The 17,355-nt window shown below is 35.6% G+C and overlaps 1 protein-coding gene across 3 annotated transcripts in view; it reads left to right on the forward strand.

Annotated features, from left to right (window-relative positions):
• fhod1 (formin homology 2 domain containing 1) overlaps positions 1 to 17,355 on the forward strand; it is a 54,563-nt gene that overhangs the window by 1,147 nt on the left and 36,061 nt on the right. For all 3 annotated transcript variants that reach the window (XM_083550216.1, XM_083550217.1, XM_083550218.1), the window contains exons 2-3: positions 803 to 909; positions 4,108 to 4,172. In XM_083550216.1, coding sequence (XP_083406342.1) covers positions 803 to 909; positions 4,108 to 4,172 — 172 coding nt within the window. The remainder of the gene's footprint in view (positions 1 to 802; positions 910 to 4,107; positions 4,173 to 17,355) is intronic.

The following is a 17,355-nucleotide window of genomic DNA, read 5'->3' on the forward strand; positions in this document are numbered from 1 at the left end:
GGCGAATAATCCCTGAAAAAGACACTGACTGAAGAAAGCTTTTCCTGAATCCTTAAAAATAGTGTGCAGCTGTTTATACCAGTACTCCAAGCATTACGCCAAAGCATTACACAAGAGTTAGTATTTAAAAAATGACTGTGTGTTTGAGTAAAACATTACAAGTTTCCCCTTCAAGAGCATATGGATCTCAGTCATTTGAGGTCTACAAAAGGTGTAAATTTTTCTGGGGCTTGTGTTTGTGTATATGTGTGTTTGTGTGTTTGTGTGTATGGACTGGATGGACTTAAGCGTTGAGGAAAGGGTGGGATCTGTAAGCAGCAGATAAGGGCAGCAGGAACAGCTTCAATCATCCTCATTATTACAGTGAACGTGGCTGTGTCACCGTACAGCATGGGAAATGCAGCAAGATAAGACTAAGGAATCTCCTCTCTGTCCTTTCAGCTACTGTTTGGACTGGATAATGATACCCAGGAAGAGTTTCCATCCTTCCTGGTTAAGATTATTATAGCTTAACTTTGGGAATGCATGTGGGTGCAGAATAGCTGACATTCTATTAAGTGATTATTGAAATGATTTTTGTGTAATGTTTTGGGAATGTTGGAACATTTTTACTGTTTGGAAAAACAGTAAAAATAAGTAAGGTGGCATAATGATCGATTTAGTAACATTGAATTGATGCAAGAGATGAATGAGGCAAAATATAGGAAATCATGAAGTGTGTGTGTGTGCACGTGTGTGTGCGAGTGTGTGTATATACTGTCTCTGTGCACATGTATGGCTTTGACACCTCTTTTCTCCACAGTTAGAAGAGTGTGCACTGCAGGTGGCCTCTAATGGAAATTACCTGGATCTGGAATCCTCACTAGCAGAGCAGAAGGATGAACTGGAGCAGTTCTATGATGACTTGGCGTAAGTATTCACAAACTGCATTTTAACGTAGCTGCCAAAATCGATTAAAACAAACAAGTCAAAACCTTAAGAACATACAGAATGTTTACATTCTGTAAATAAAAGAGGGTGCCTCTGCCTGTATGATGTCCTATTACATCAGTTGTAAATATAATTTTAACAAATAAGCACCTATAATATAGAGTATCTATATTTTTGGTTTAGCTGAGTTACATGCAGATGTGTTTAAAACTACACATTTACATAAAGATTGAAGCGTTTAAAGTCATTATTTTTATTATTGTGTTTCCTTTTTTGTATCTATCCCATTACTTATTGCTAAATACTCATCCACTAACATGATTCACAGGAAATTGTGTCATGTTTCTACTTAAAGGAGAATTTGTTACTGTTTACTTTATATGCGTTGCCATTGTAACCGATTGCTTTTCCTGTTTAAAAATGCATCCACATAAGATTAATTCATTTATACTTGTGTAAAGTGTGACTGTAAAAACTGTGTTCAAAATCCGTCACACTACGTAATACAGCGTGCCATGATAACTTGGGTGGAAGCATGACTTCTTTTTTTTTTTTTTCTCTCTGTCTGGCAGTTTTGTTCATTCTCCACTTCTGGTGCTTTTGCTTCCCCCCTACTTTGCTGCTTCACAGTTTTCTTTTACACTGTGATTTTTTTGTTACCCCTTGTGTATAAATCGTTTAGGAAAGGACAAGGCTTTATAGGGTTAAGTAACAAAGCTGAGAAATGGACCAAAAGGGATCATAATGGTCATGGTACTTCTGATACTTATAAAATATACTCGCACACACAGACTTACACACTTATGCTCACACTTTCCTGGTTAGAAATCTTGGCTTTGGGCAGGAAGTGGGAGTGGATCTCATGACTTGCCCTCATTCATGTAACATGGAAGGGCAATGGACGCACAGGGTTTTTTTTTTTTTTTTTCTTTCTTTAGTTTGAAGGGGCTCCTGAGATTTCCTGTAATGCAGTTGGTAATTTAGTAGGTAATTTTCAGGGAAAGTGCATGTTGTCAGTCTGGCATTATGTAACTTTAGGTACACTTTGGTAGAATATATATATATATATATTATAATTTTAAAAGTACAACTAATCAAAAATCTTCCATTTAATATTTTTCTACTTTTATAATTTTATTATTAGTAACACCCGGACACAACATTTAGCGGAATAAATACTAATACATACTGAGTACTCGAAGAGCAGGAAGCAAGGATTTGAAGCTAAGAAAAGGCTGTAATGACTTTATAGCTCAAAACAATTTGTTGGGTTATAGTGATTTAATCAAAAAGAAACACTTTGTCAATTTTTTTGAACCTACCATCTACCATACTTCTGAAAAATAACATCTGGATAATTCAGTCAGAATCTGTGTAAACTCAAACCCCTGCTCTTAGTAGTTGTTATGTGTCACTGTGGTTGAAGGGAAGTTCTAAGGTTGTAAATCATATTCATATTTCAGCTATTCAGGCTCCATCATCATCATTTGTATGACGGTAAATCAAACAAAGACATTAAAATGCAATATATTGGAAGTGGTTTAACCTTTTTTAAAGTTGCAATAATTAATACATTTACTATTGGTTCACTGTTCCATTGTCCTGTCTGCTTTAAACTAGATCAACCTTTGATGGCAATTTGCTATAAAAAAATGAAAAACCCCTAAATAAAACAAAATAACAAGGTTTTCATTTAACCACCCTCATTTTAGGAGCCGGCTGAGCTAAAGCTAACTAGCTGTGTATCGCTTTTTTGGTCACCTGCACTCAAAGACACAACTACCCGTTTTACTTTATTTATTTAACTTAAATTACAATATATTTAAAAGGTCCTGGAGTAGCCAGAGAGAATTTATTACATCACCTGTTGAATAAGTTGCTCTAAAAATTTTCCTATAATTGAGGAAAAATAAAAATCACAAAAACCATAATACTGGAGTGTTAAAGCTCCAGTTCCGCTTTAAATAAGTCACTGGAGTTTATAATAATGAGAATTTGACAAGAACTTGGCTAATGATTATATTGACATTGCAAGCATTTTCATGCTCTGTCTTGCTTCTTCTTACATTCTATTGATTCTTCTATGTTGCTCAGATGTTTCTTGTTCTAATCTGAAATCAGATTTCTGAGCAACTGAAATTTGTTGTTGTTGTTATTATTATTATTTCTATTATTAATTTATCAGCAGTTTGATTCTAGAATCAGTTTGTACATGAAAGCTCACTCTAATGAAAATGCTAAAGTATGTGCAAGCTTGACATGATCTAAATGTGTCCTAGCTTTAGTAAACTCTCCTAATGGCAAACATTTATTTTTCTGGCCACATGCAGTCCTTTTCATGGGAAGATGGTCAGCATATATCATTTAAATAAACCAACAAATCAAAGTCTTCATTTTCCGCTGAGATAGTGAAGCAGGGACTGTGCACTTTAAGCTGAGAAAGCAAGCAAAGTAGCCAATGAGGTAGGAAAAAAATCTCTGAAAATGATGTAATCGCAGGCATTGGTGAAAAAGGAAAACCGTAATTGGGTGGTAGGGGAGACTCGGTTTTTCATGAGCACTATTTTCCCCCTGTGCATGCATGTAGTGATCAGTTACAGGCTAGACTTAGTTTTATAAGGTCATGATGTTCCTGCATCAGTATGTGTGCACGTGTGTGTTCACCCCTCCATGCATGTGGTCACTGGTTCCTTACATACCTTACACAGATTCCATGCTGTGTAAGGAGAGCTAGTTCTGGAAAGCGTATTTTAAAATAACAAAAAAAAAACAGACTGTAACTTGCTTCAATAATAATAATTTTTTTTTTTTTTTTTCTGCACCAGTTTTTACAGCTTTAAGAAATTCCAAGCCATGAATTGCTCTGAGTTTAGCAGCTGATCCTCACGCAGCATAGTTTCCATGTCTGTCCTATGAGTCTTCTCAGCCTGACTTTTCAAATCCAGTCTAATACCTATGTTGGCCACCTTTACTGAGTGGGATAGTCATCGTGTAGCGGTTTTATCATCCGGCGTCTGCATTAACACTCATTCTGAAACGTCCACGTCAGTGTGTTTGAGACAACTTTAAACTGCAGGGTTGACAGAAGCTCAGTGCTCCCTGAAAGACCTTTGAAGTATTTTGGCTACCAAATGACAATCTGCTCATCTTGTACCATTTCTGTCTTTCTGTTTGCAGCATTGGCAAAAAGCCCATTCTGATCCTTCGAACCCAGCTGTCAGTGCGTGTCCACTCTATCCTGGGTAAGAACATCATTTTTTCTTTCTTCTGTGCCATCTGCTGAAAGAAGAAAGGTCTGGCCAGGATTTTTTTTGGAAGATCATCTTAGGCAGTGCTGAGACAGCAAAATAAAAGATCCATGTCTTTCCACTGGAGTTAAGAGTCTATTCATGGTGCTCCCAAGGGACTGTGGTTAAAATATATTTATATGAAATCCCTTTTTTGGTTTCTCTCTCTCATTACCCTTCAAATACATCCTGAATTCATCAGTAGCACGTCACATCCCATGAGCTGGTGAAGCGATCATGGTCATTAATAAAAGGTCTAATGTGTGCTGGGTATAGTATAAAGATTATAAACATGTCACGTTTTATTCATGCCAGGAATTGGCTCCAGATCCACTTGGACCAAAGTGCTTAGTGAAAATGAATGAAGTGAAATGAACTGTTTACTCCTAATTGTTTTTGTTTCCAATTATAACATCCTAATCACATTTACTTTTGCATAGTAAATTGACTTGTGCAAATCATAATACCTGTGCACAAGTCAGATTAAATAGGAGACAGATGAATACCAAAATATCTCTGATCTCTGACTGCGGCAACATGAAAGCGTTAACCCTATTGCCAGGAGATCTCGAGTTTGAATCCTCATGCTACCATTTTGCCATATCATGAGTTAGTCATATTTGTCATGTTCTTTTTATGGGAAAGATGGCATACTTTCTCTCTCATGTTAATTTGAGCTACACATCATCATCATCAGTAAGCTCATATGTGCGAAGAAGGATAGAGGTTTCTTCTCTGCAAGTTTTACTCTGCATTATCAGCAGTTTGAAAAGGTGTGGAATTTAGCATTGTTTTTTTTAAGGAAGCTTATTGTCACTAATAACTTTCCCCAGTTGGTCGATGTTGTTTGAATGGTGATGGAAAGCTAGCTAATAACCGAATGTCATAGAAAATATGGAGCCAGAAACCTGTGCATTATTTAATACATGGAATAAATAATTACCTTGTAAAGAAGGTTACTAAAGCCCTGTGAGGTGTAAAAGTAAGCGCAAGTTAGCGTATTCTTGTTTCTCTAATACAGCCTGTTCAGGTATTTAGTGCCTGTTTTGTACTTCTGGTCTCCATGGTGGCCTAGAAGGAGTCATATTGGATGATCAAGGCTGGCTGGCATTTCAGTGTTAAATGTGTCATTTCGTGGAGGTCTCTTGTGATGCTCCTTATGTGAGGGTTACACAAGATTGTAGGTGTGTGGTGACTGAATGCACTGCTTTAGTATGAGTTTTGATGAATCCATTTCAATTTTAAATGTCTAAACCATGTCTCTTTAAGTTGGTGGTTTAACAGGTGGTTTTGGTGTCTTGTTCCATGAAACAGCTTAGATATGTAATCTCCAAAGCATCATAAATAGTTGGTCTTGCATGTGTATAGATATTAATAGTCTCTGTTATCTCTTGGTTACTTATAACACCAAATAGCCACGTTGTATAGAAAAGAAGGCTAGAGTGTGCTAAATTACCTAATAGAACACTAATTTTATAATGTGTTTGATGGATGACACAGGTGCTGTGTATGCTGGTTTTATAGCTACTTTTGAAATAGTACAATAATGAACTTGCACCATCCTGTTAAGTAGTATTAATAGGACTCGTAAAAGTACTATAAATAGGACTCATTAAAGCTGTACTGTGACATTGCATTTGACATTGGGCTAACTCATCAATCTAAAATCATATATTTATAAACGTAAAGTTCTACTTGTATATAATGTATATTATATATATATATATATATATATATATATATATATATATATATATATATATATATATATATATATATATATAATAATATATATATATATATATATATATATATATATATATATATATATATATATATATATATATATAATATATATATATATATATATATATATATATATATATATATATATATATATATATATATATATATAATATATATATATATATTAATTACACAGTACAGACCAAAAGTTTGGACACACCTTCTCATTCAAAGAGTTTTCTTTATTTTCATGACTATGAAAATTGTAGATTCACACTGAAGGCATCAAAACTATGAATTAACACAATTATATATGGAATTATATACATAACAAAAAAGTGTGAAACAGCTGAAAAATGTCATATTCTAGGTTCTTCAAAGTAGCCACCTTTTGCTTTGATTACTGCTTTGCACACTCTTGGCATTCTCTTGATGAGCTTCAAGAGGTAGTCACCTGAAATGGTCTTCCAACAGTCTTGAAGGAGTTCCCCGAGAGATGCTTGGCACTTGTTGGCCCTTTTGCCTTCACTCTGCGGTCCAGCTCACCGCTAAACCATCTCGATTGGGTTCAGGTCCGGTGACTGTGGAGGCCAGGTCATCTGGCACAGCACCCCATCACTCTCCTTCTTGGTCAAATAGCCCTTGATGCCTTCAGTGTGACTACAATTTTCATAGTCATGAAAATAAAGAAAACTCTTTGAATGAGAAGGTGTGTCCAAACTTTTGGTCTGTACTGTATATATATGTATGTGTATATGTACTGTATATATATGTGTATATGTACTGTATATGTGTGTAAGAGAGAGTGAGTGAGTAACATATAAGCTGAAAAAGCACCTGGAACCTTAATTTTTATATTATCTATTATTACTATTTATAATTATCTATTATCTATTTTTAGTAGGTTTTATTGGGGTGCTAATAGTTTTCCGCATGTTCACATTTGAATAAATGCGAATAAATAAATTGTTACTGCTGCGAAAACTTGTCCCTGCCCTTGCTGTGTGCATTGGAAATTGCATACTAACAAGACCGACCAGTTCACCTACCTCTTTGTTTTTAAGCCACAAGAGGATACATAATCCCGCCCACATACCGTAATTGAGGAATTCGCTCACCTTTGAGACACTTGCCTTTGCGGCGTCGGTCATAATGTTATTGCTTTATTTATAGTAAGCTATAAAGAGACACCCTCGCATTTACTGCTCCCATTTAAATGCATATTATGGCAACTCCTTTTCTTTGGATGCCATATTCATTACTAAGAGATGCATCATGCCATGTAGGTTATTGTTTGTTTGATCCTAAAACAGAAACTGTTTTGCACCATTCTTTATAAGACTATCACATGTGATCACCAGTTTCTGAAATATTCAGACCATTCAGGTCTTCCGGAACCATGTCAAGACTAGGTCACGGATAAAATCACAAAGGTGGCCAATTTTTTTCTATTTTGTTTTTTGATGTGAACGTTAGCTGATGTGCTTGACATGCATCTGCATGATTTCATTCATTGTGCTACTGCCACATGATTGGCTACTTGAATAGGTGCATAAATGATCAGGTGTTCCCATCAAAACGGCAAAGTACCGTATTTTTCGGACTATAACCCGCTACTTTTTTCCTACGCTTTGAACCCCGCGGCTTAAACAACGAAGCGGCTAATTTATGAATTTTTCCTGTGTTTTTCCCGGTTTCACAAACTTCAAGCCAAATAACTGAACCCCATAACATTAGACCAATGAAATTCCCGAACGGAAACAAAAAAACGCACCTCACCTGAGCTGCACGGCTTCGGGAGAAAAAACTTCCATTGGGTGATTTTTAAACACACAACGATGCCAAAAGATAAACTCCCGAGAGAAATAGTTGTGAAAGAAAGGAGGAAGACAGTAAACAATGACTTTCTTGGTAGGCTACTGTTTAGATACAAGCCGTTGTAGCGCGTTGAGTCTGGGTGAAGGGAGAGCTCGCTAACTCCAGTTGCAACAAAAATCATATAAGCACAGACAGGTTTCCAAAACTCGTGCTTTTTTATTTTTCTTGGCAACAGCGTTACGGGTTAGTCAAAGAAACATAGAAATGAGCATCAGAAAATAATAAGCACATAATCCTCAGTCTTACACACACACAGTAATACCGATATGCTCCTAAAGGAAGCGCAACATATTTCACCCGTTACACCGTGTGTTACGTGTCTTTTGTTAAAGCCTGTGTAAAGTTCATTAGTGTAGACTTGAAGTAGTGTAGGCTTATAGACAGGTGCGGCTTATTTATGTTAAAAAAAAAAAATATTTGTAAAATTTAGTGCGGCTTATATATGGGTGTGCTTTATAGTCCGTAAATTACAGTATACGAATGTATATGTACATTTATAATATGAACAGATGTCACAGCTGGTAGCATTGGCACCTTATAGTGTAGTTCCAGGGTCTTAGTTTTAATCCACAACATGGGTTAGAGTCTGTGGCATTTTAAAAATCAAATCAAATTTTATTCATCACATACACATACATACAGGGAACGACATGCAGTGAAATGCTTTATACGACGGTCCAGCATGAGGGGAATAGGATGGGGAAAAAGAAAAGAAGCAGATAAATAAAGTATAAAGTATAAAACTATATAAAATAAAATATAAGAATATAAGATATAAAAGATATATATAAAGATATGTATGTGAAACAAAGAGAAAAATGCATATACAAAAAAATTCCTTATGGCAGTAGACAGTGAAACAGTAAACAATGTGTAACAAAGTGTAAACAATAGACAATTTTAGTGGTGGGCTGTCCATAAAGTGTCCGTGTGCGGTATGGTGTGGTGTAAGGGTCCATAAGTGTCAGTGTGCGGTATGGTGTGGTGTAAGGGTCCGTAAGTGTCCGTGTGCGGTATGGTGTGGTATAAAATAAATAAATATAAAGTGCACTTTGCTGTGCAAGTCCAAAGTTTAAAGTGTCGTGGTGCGAATTTTAAATGGTGTACTTGAATCCATGTGTGCTTCTGCCGGGTTTAAATAACTTTTTCTTTTCTTCAGAAAACTACCAGTTCTTTACCTACCCTGAATACTTCAAACTACCCCTTGGTATGAATGTGTGTATGCTGTATTTTTTTTTTGGACCAGTATCCTATCTAGGTTGGAATCCCTACTTCACAGCCTGTATTAACTGTTAAGGAAGATGAATGAATGAAAAGATGAATGTTATATGTCTCATGAACATTGGCATTATGGTCAAAAATAGTAATGTTAACAGGTTTTCATTGAACACTGATGCAAATCTTGAGGATGTTTTAAATCGTTTTAGTTTTATTCATCAAAAGCCTTTTGTCTAGGACACTTTCTTTAATGGCTTACTGTAACATCCTAGTCGCTGTTAGGGGAAAGTCTGCGGAAAACATTCTTATGGCTATACGTCATAGTTCTATATGTAGAAATAGCATGAGTCACATTTTATGTTTTTCTTCTTTGCTGTTTTTGGCATTTGTTAGCGTAGTGTTCACGGTGATAGTACTGTGATGTTTCCGTGATATAATCCTTTCTCACAATACTCAGCTTTGTTTTAAAGTCCCCTCAAATTTCCAAGCGTTTTTACTACCACATGTGCCTCCTGCATGGCCAGACTGTGTCCATACACACACCATACACACACCACACACACACACACACACACACACACACACACACACACACACAAGCACACACACAAGCACACACACAAGCACACACACAATGTCTTAAATTGGCAGCTTCCTTACCAGAACACACGTTGACTCAGATGTTATGCGATTGTCATTCAAGAATATGCGATAACCAGGAAGATTGGTGGTTATCATACTAGAAGAGATGTTGACCTGGATGTTAGGAGATTTGAGAACATGCTGTGATGAGGTTGTTAGATGATCATCATTCTGGAATAAGCTGTAAACAGGAAATCCGCTGATCACTTTTTTTTAGAACATACTATAAACATGTGATTATCATTCTAGACCATGATGTGACCTGAATGATAGATGGTCATCTTTTGTTGCCATTAGGTCAGAGATAATCAATCTCCAATTTGCTAATTTGATGAGGTCAGCTAAATTCCTCAGGAACATGGTGTGGTTAGGAGGCAATGTGATAAACCTTCTAGAATATGCAAAAACCAGGAGGTCAGGTGATTATTATCATCATTCTAGAATATGCTGTGATCAAGAGATTAGGTAATCATTAGGGATGCACCGAATATTCGGCCACCGGAAATATCCGGCCGAAAATGGCCCAAAAGTGCATTTTCGGTTTTTGGCCGAAAGACTTTGATCACCGAAACAACAGGGCCGAAACAGTTTGTTGTGATGACACAAACAGAAACCGCTGCCTGCACGTGCTTGTCTGCGGTGTGGACGTATTTCAGTATATCTGAGAAAGACCCACAGATAGCGATTTGCAAAACACGTAATGTTGAAATTTCGTCTGCAAAAACTTTCTCCACGTCGGGTTTAATTTGAAATCCAAACAAGCTATGCTGAATATCAGAGGAACGCAAATGCACAGAAAAGAAAAACCTCTCTGAGCACGCCCACTCCGTCTGTGGTGGACGTTTTTGGAAAGGCAGGAAGTTTCGCAGTTGTATTGTATCTTTAAGCAGTTGCACTTGTTCGGAATGCACTTTGTTTTTGTAAAAGAACATTTAATTGTACAACCTTTCAGCAGGCCAGAGGGCCTGTACATTATTATTTAATGTACACATGAGTGCATTAAGGTAAACATTTAAGACTAAATTTTTATTAATTTTATCCTGTGCATTGTTGCAATGTGCTATAAATATTTTCATAATTTGTAATTGATTAATTCTTTGCGACTTTAATATTAATTTATGCAATTAAAATGCCTTGATTTTAGTAAGTTTAGTACACAGTCATAGCCATTAATGCAATGGTAATAATAATTGCCATAATTTCTTTCGGTGTTTCGGTTTTTCGGTTTTCGGCCTTGCTTTCCTCCTTTTTCGGTTTTCGGTTTTGGCCAAGAATTTTTATTTCGGTGCATCCCTAGTAATCATTTAAAATTTTATTGGTGTTCTGTTTATTTAATTTGGCCAGTCAGAATAAAAATTGTCTGAATCTTCATCCTCTCATCCATAGTATCTGAATTGTTGGAGATGGACATGTGGTGTTGTAGGAGGCCATGCATAATTATAGGATAGATTATAGATTTCAGGGCATTGCTTCAAGGACACTGTGGCTGAGATAATGCTATAGTGTGTGTGTGTGTGTGTGTGTGTGTGTGTGTGTGTGTGTGTGTGTGTGTGTGTGTGTGTGTGTGTGTGTGTGTGTGTGTGTGTGTGTGTGTGTGTGTGTGTGTGTGTGTGTGTGTGTGTGTGTGTGTGTGTGTGTTTTAGTGAGAAACTTTCCTATTCTGGAAAGCTGTGTGTGGATGAATTTCTGTATTTATCTGCCTGTCACGTCCTGTTAGAACATGCTGATGCAGGATCCTGCTCCCAGTCAAATTGCATTCATTGGGACGCGTCCACACAAAAGGATTAGTGTCATACATTTCTCTTTTATTAAATGCAGTTGTTTGGAGGATGTTCAGGTTTGTTCTGGTGTATGAGTAAGATTGAATGTTTGAGTGGAAGAGACTGAGAATGCCTGTATTTAGACTGCTTATGACTCTGGGTTCAGTTCCTTTGAGTCACAGTAAATATGAACACAAACACAAGCAGGACCCACTGAATATTGTGAAACTTGACTTAGTATATATGACTATGACTAGCAACAAATGTATGAAAATTTGAAATGTGTAGATAATGTTTCTTTAGCCCAGCAGTAAAAAAAAACAAACATCATTTACACATTGAATAAAACAATGAAAATAATTAGTGGCTATTTTATGCTGGTGACAGATGCAGTGAATGAATAGTCTACAATCTATTTTTGGGAGGTGTGAGGAAACCCGTGAACCTGACGGAAACCCACATAGACATGGAGAGAAAAGCTCAGAACTGAAGCTGTATGGCTGCTATTCATAATGACATTTTCACAGGAAAACAATCCGCCTCATAGTAACATAACACCAAAAGGAATTGTACCGTGCAACCAACATGTTGTTTCGAACAGCGTTTTATTATTGCTTATCATAGTAAGGGAGAGGTTTGCTGTGATAATGCTGTGATGTTTCTGTGATATAATCCTTGCTCACAATACTGTGAACATAAAACTGAAGCGCCCAAGCAACAAGCGTTTTGTCAAACTGTTCCCCCTGTCATTCTCTGCAGGCAGAACAATATAATTTAAGTGGCAAACAGGAAATACCATGCTGCAGATCGGTCATCCCACAGGGCACTTCGCTTCTATTTCTGCCCACATTTATGTGCGACTGCTGAATAAAACGAAACATAAAAGTTTCAATTCAGAGCTACAGCTTCGAAGACGTTCATGAATTACAGCGGATGTTGCCGATTAGTCATCATTAAGTATTTTCTAGAAGTTGTATTGTATGAGCTTTTTGTCATTTCCGTGCATGTGTTTCATAATATGGCATCTCTCTAAGATGGACATGAAAATGCTTTTATTGTGCTACAGTGCACTCAACAGAATGTTTATGCAGGATTCATTTACAAGAGATGGACTGAAAAACCCTTAGAGTTAGAGTACAATTATCAGTGAATAATGCGATCTGTCCTATTGTAAAGCTACCACCTCAGATTTAATTATTTTTCTACATCACTTATTTTCTATAGGGTCTCTTCATAGCATAGCAGTTTGATGACGTATTTACAATCTGCAATTATTTTCGAAGAAGAAAAAACCTTTCCTTATAGAAAATTTTTTATTTGGTCAATAATCTATTTTTATTTATTGTATAGCAAGTATTTTTATTAACTTGGATTATGTGGCCTTAATATAAATCTGTAATTTGTATTGTTGGCTGTACTACACTTTTGGATGTTTGAGAATTCTACCAAAATGTAATGAATCTTCCCAGGCATTTTCTTTGAAAGGATAATTATTTAATACTAGTAGAATGAGCTACTCAGAGCCATTGATGTGTACCTGATATTGTTCTTCCCTTGAGGTTTGCAGGGTTTTTTTTTTTTTTTGTGACACAGCTGTGTTTCTGGGACTCATCAGGCTTTGTGAATTAGTTGCATTTGTAGTTGTACGGAGGCTGTGATTGATTTGATGCCTTGATATGAGCTTTAATGCTGAAGCAATGGTAAAGTTAGTGCTCAGGAATGATGGTAATTTATCACAGGCATGAGGTGCGAGTGCGAGTGCGAGTGCGAGAGAGAGAGAGAGAGAGAGAGAGCTCGTACTAAAAAAAACATCCATACCGCTAAAGCCTGTCACATATAACACCCGGTCCTCACATCATTTTCAATTAAACATTCCTAAAGCCAACTATGCGTTTGGTCTTGCATCTTTTCAATCTGCTGCCGCTCGCGACTGGAATGCTTTGCAAAATACTCTCAAACTGGATAAATTAATTTCAGTTACATCCTTTAAAAATATAATATCATATTTGTTCACGGAAATATGCAGTTGCTTCTCTTCATAGTTTTGTTTTGTTTTAAAATGTATTTATGTCATTGTTAACATGTATGTATTTTTTATGTTTTGTATTTATTTTAGCCCCATTTCCCTTTCCCTAAGTGGTTATTCCACTTGTCAGTCCGCCATTGTAAATAAGAACCTGTTCTTAATGACTTGCCTGTAAAAATAAAGGTTAAACAAACAAACAAACAAACAAACAATACATAGAGACATTGAACTGTAACATTTTGCCAACATACAGATGTTTGTTAGAAAGAGGGCATGGTAGATGTTGTTTATGCAGTTACCCTGGATTTTGTGATTTTTGTGTCTTTAATTCCCAGCTATGGACTGGGAACTTCCTTCACCCTAAACTTAGCTTTGTCCCAAAGCCTTTTTCCGTTTCTCCTCTTCTCTGACTTTCCATCTTGGTACGCAGAATCATCTCCTGGGATTTCTATTTTTCTTATTAGTTCTGTGCCCTGCTTTCTTTTTGCCATTATGCAACCCATTTTTCTCCTCTGGGAATTCTTTGCAAGGTCTTTCTCAGAGGTGCAGCACATAACAGTGTCTGTGTCTGCCTCACCAGAGGCAGCTCAAAGTCAGATATAAATATGGTATTGTCTCCGAAGGTGAATTCTCACAAGTGCCAAGGCTGAAGTAGGATTGGCTAGACTTGTTTGCTTGTTAAAGGAGTTAAGTCAACATTTGTACTACTACAGATGGCAAGTTGACATCTATGCTTAAAATAGTAATATAAAATATAATACAACATTTATTTTGACATTTTTTGTTTAAAAAAATACACATACATTTTGTTCATTTGTGAAGGGATAAGCATCTGGAATATATAATTCATTTTATTTTGTATAATAATTAAATGATATCTGCATATATTTACGAGCATTTGAATGTGTTAAAGCTGCAGTAAATTACATTTAAAAAACAGATAATTTAAAAATAGACAATGGAGTGGAGAAATAGGGAAAATGTGCATTGGTATACAAATGCATAAGCATAAGCTGAAAACCCCAACAGGGGCCTAAATGTACTTGTTTACTGCTGCTGTTATTTGCTGCTTTTAGATTTAGTTTGTTCGCACCGTTTTAATTGAATCTCTCACTATGTAGCAACCGTGCTGATGTTTCACCTTCTGAAGTCTGAAGTTTTTTATTAATTTTAAAGTTAAATTGCTTAAAAATATAGCAAATATGCTTGTTTAATTGGAAATATTGAATAGAAAATGTAAGTGCAGAAATGACGACGCACGTAAAAAAAATTTTGTCTATAATTAAATGATCTTGACTGCAAAAAGCAAACAGCTGAAGGAATGGAGCAAAGCAAAATAAATGTTTCTGTATTTCAGTATGGATGTTTTTGTATTTGTATCTTAGATGTCTTTAGATAGCAAAAGTATGTTTGCTCTTGTAGGGCTTTATATTTAACATGTCTGACTTATTATATTGAAGGTTATCACCATCAGCCATTATTGTCAAAATAGCTGGCAACAAAAGTGAGTAAACCCTAAGTGACAACACCTCGTCGTGTAAACATTCAAAGCCACATGTCCTATTCATGGTCCTGTTCATGTTTTTGCCTGCTTCACAGCACCGTACAAATTTGTGTATCTTGTATTAGAGCAGTTAAATGTTGCTCTCATACTGACCACTGGATGTTCAACATGGCACCTTATGGCAAAGACTCCCTTCAAATTTGAGAATTAGAATTGTTGCTCTCCACGAAGATGGCCGAGGCTTTTACCCATTGTATGATGTATAATTTTAGCAGTTTCGCCAAACTGTAAATATTCACAAGTTGCTAACCTTATAACCTTACATTCCTGTCATTTTTCTATTCTTAAAGCATTCCCTTCAGTAGCTACAATACATTGTTCATTAACTCACTATCTACATTGGAATGAACAGAAAATATGTGCAAGTACTGAAGTGATAAAACACTTTGACCCGCAGAAAGTGGTAACTCCTCTATCACGTACATGTGTAGGAATGCTTGGAGTTCTGTGTTTGACAGGCCAATGAATCCTTTAACTATAGGCTACTACTTTTATTATTATTATTATAATTTTTTTCAAGTTTAATGTCTATGCATTTAAATTCTTCCTTTTTCTTAGCATATACCTATCCCATTTTTCATAATCCAAAGCTTGTGACCTCAGGTTATTTCAATGCAGGCATGCTTGGCTCTTAATGTTAATGAGTTAAGAGGTCAAAAATGAAAGCAAGGGCCGAATAGCTTATCAGAAGTTAAAGTACTGGCAGTGTTCATTACATTCTTACATGCTGTAGTGCTCTTGGCCGAAGTTCTGCCAGCTGCCATGTAATCACAAAAAAGCTCTGGATTTAGCTTTAGGCCTTTATCCAAGTTGCTCTACTCAGTAAATATAGTCCGTTTTAGATTTCAATTGGAAGGAGAATGCTGTATTAGGAAATGTTCTATTAATTGTGCTAAATTAGTGGAAATCAGCTTGTTAGACTTTTAACTTCTCCATATATGCATATGTGTTTTTCTTACATAGAAGGTAAAATTTCATCAGGAAGATAAAAAGGCACATGTTCGTGTAGAATGACCAAAACAATCATACACACATACACACATTCACATGCACATACACGTGAACAAACACACTTCAAAGTATTTACTCTATAACAAGATAACCTTATCACCTTCTTCAAAGTGTACCTATATTTAAGCTTAAAGCTTTGCATAAATTAACAATTTAATGCACTATGATCTATGCAGTACTCATGACATAATTATACTCTATGATTTCAATATCATGATTTTTACTGTTTTTCTGTTTAAGACTTTTTGCATTTTAGCTCAAGATCAATATGTTAATTGTTATTAATATGTTAGTCAAATTACCTTAAAATTTGATTCATCATTTAGCTGACTTATGGGCTTCTTTTATGAAGTAATAGAAGTTGTTTATGCTAGTGCTACATAAGCAAAAAAGCTCACCTAATTGTGAACTTTTGTGAAACTGTTCGAAAAGTGCTTAATTTCATATTCAAATTGACTAAAATATTTGTAATTTGTTCATATTTATAACAGTTCACGACAAGCCATGGCATCATAATAAATTATTCTTTACCTCTTGCATCTTCTTAATTTGAGGGCAAAAATTTATAAAAAAAATATCATTACTTATGTTTACACACTGTAGCTACACTTCAGATACACTGTTACCTATTTATATTATGTAATGAAAAGCTTCTTCTTTCCATTTAAAATGAAATTGGTCTCCACTCATATTAATCAAAAGTATACACAAATGCAGAGGGCAAAACATAAATTCAGACTTAAAATTAATTAATAAATGTGTATATCACAGTATAAAACCCAATTCAAACATGAATTAGAATGAAATGGTCTTAACAACAATGAACTGTAATGAAATGGACATTCTTTGCTTCTCTGATGAGGATCGGTTCCCTTTTGAGCCTTTTTCCTTTCAAGGCTTCTTCCTCATACCATTTTTAGGAAGTTTTTTTTAATTTTTAATTTTTTTTGCCACAATCGCCACCGATTCGCTCATTAGGGATAAACCTATAATTACAAGGAACAAACTTGTACATACTTTTATTACCACTTTATCTGGGTAAAGCTGCTTTAAAACAATGTCCATTGTTAAAAGCCCTATACAAATGAAAATGTAATTAAATATAGGGCTGTTGAAATGCAGACTGATATAATGTTTAATATAGAGCGCTTCAGCATAAAAAATAAATTAATTCATTATGAGAAATCATTCACATAATTGAACTGCAATTTTGCTGCTTTAACAAAACTAAGTAATAAAAAAAATCTAACAAAGTCTGACAGTCAAATAAACGTGTATCTCCCCCCTGCCCCA

The sequence above is a fragment of the Silurus aristotelis genome, assembly GCF_946808225.1.
Source record: "Silurus aristotelis genome assembly, chromosome: 9".
NCBI lineage: Eukaryota > Metazoa > Chordata > Actinopteri > Siluriformes > Siluridae > Silurus > Silurus aristotelis.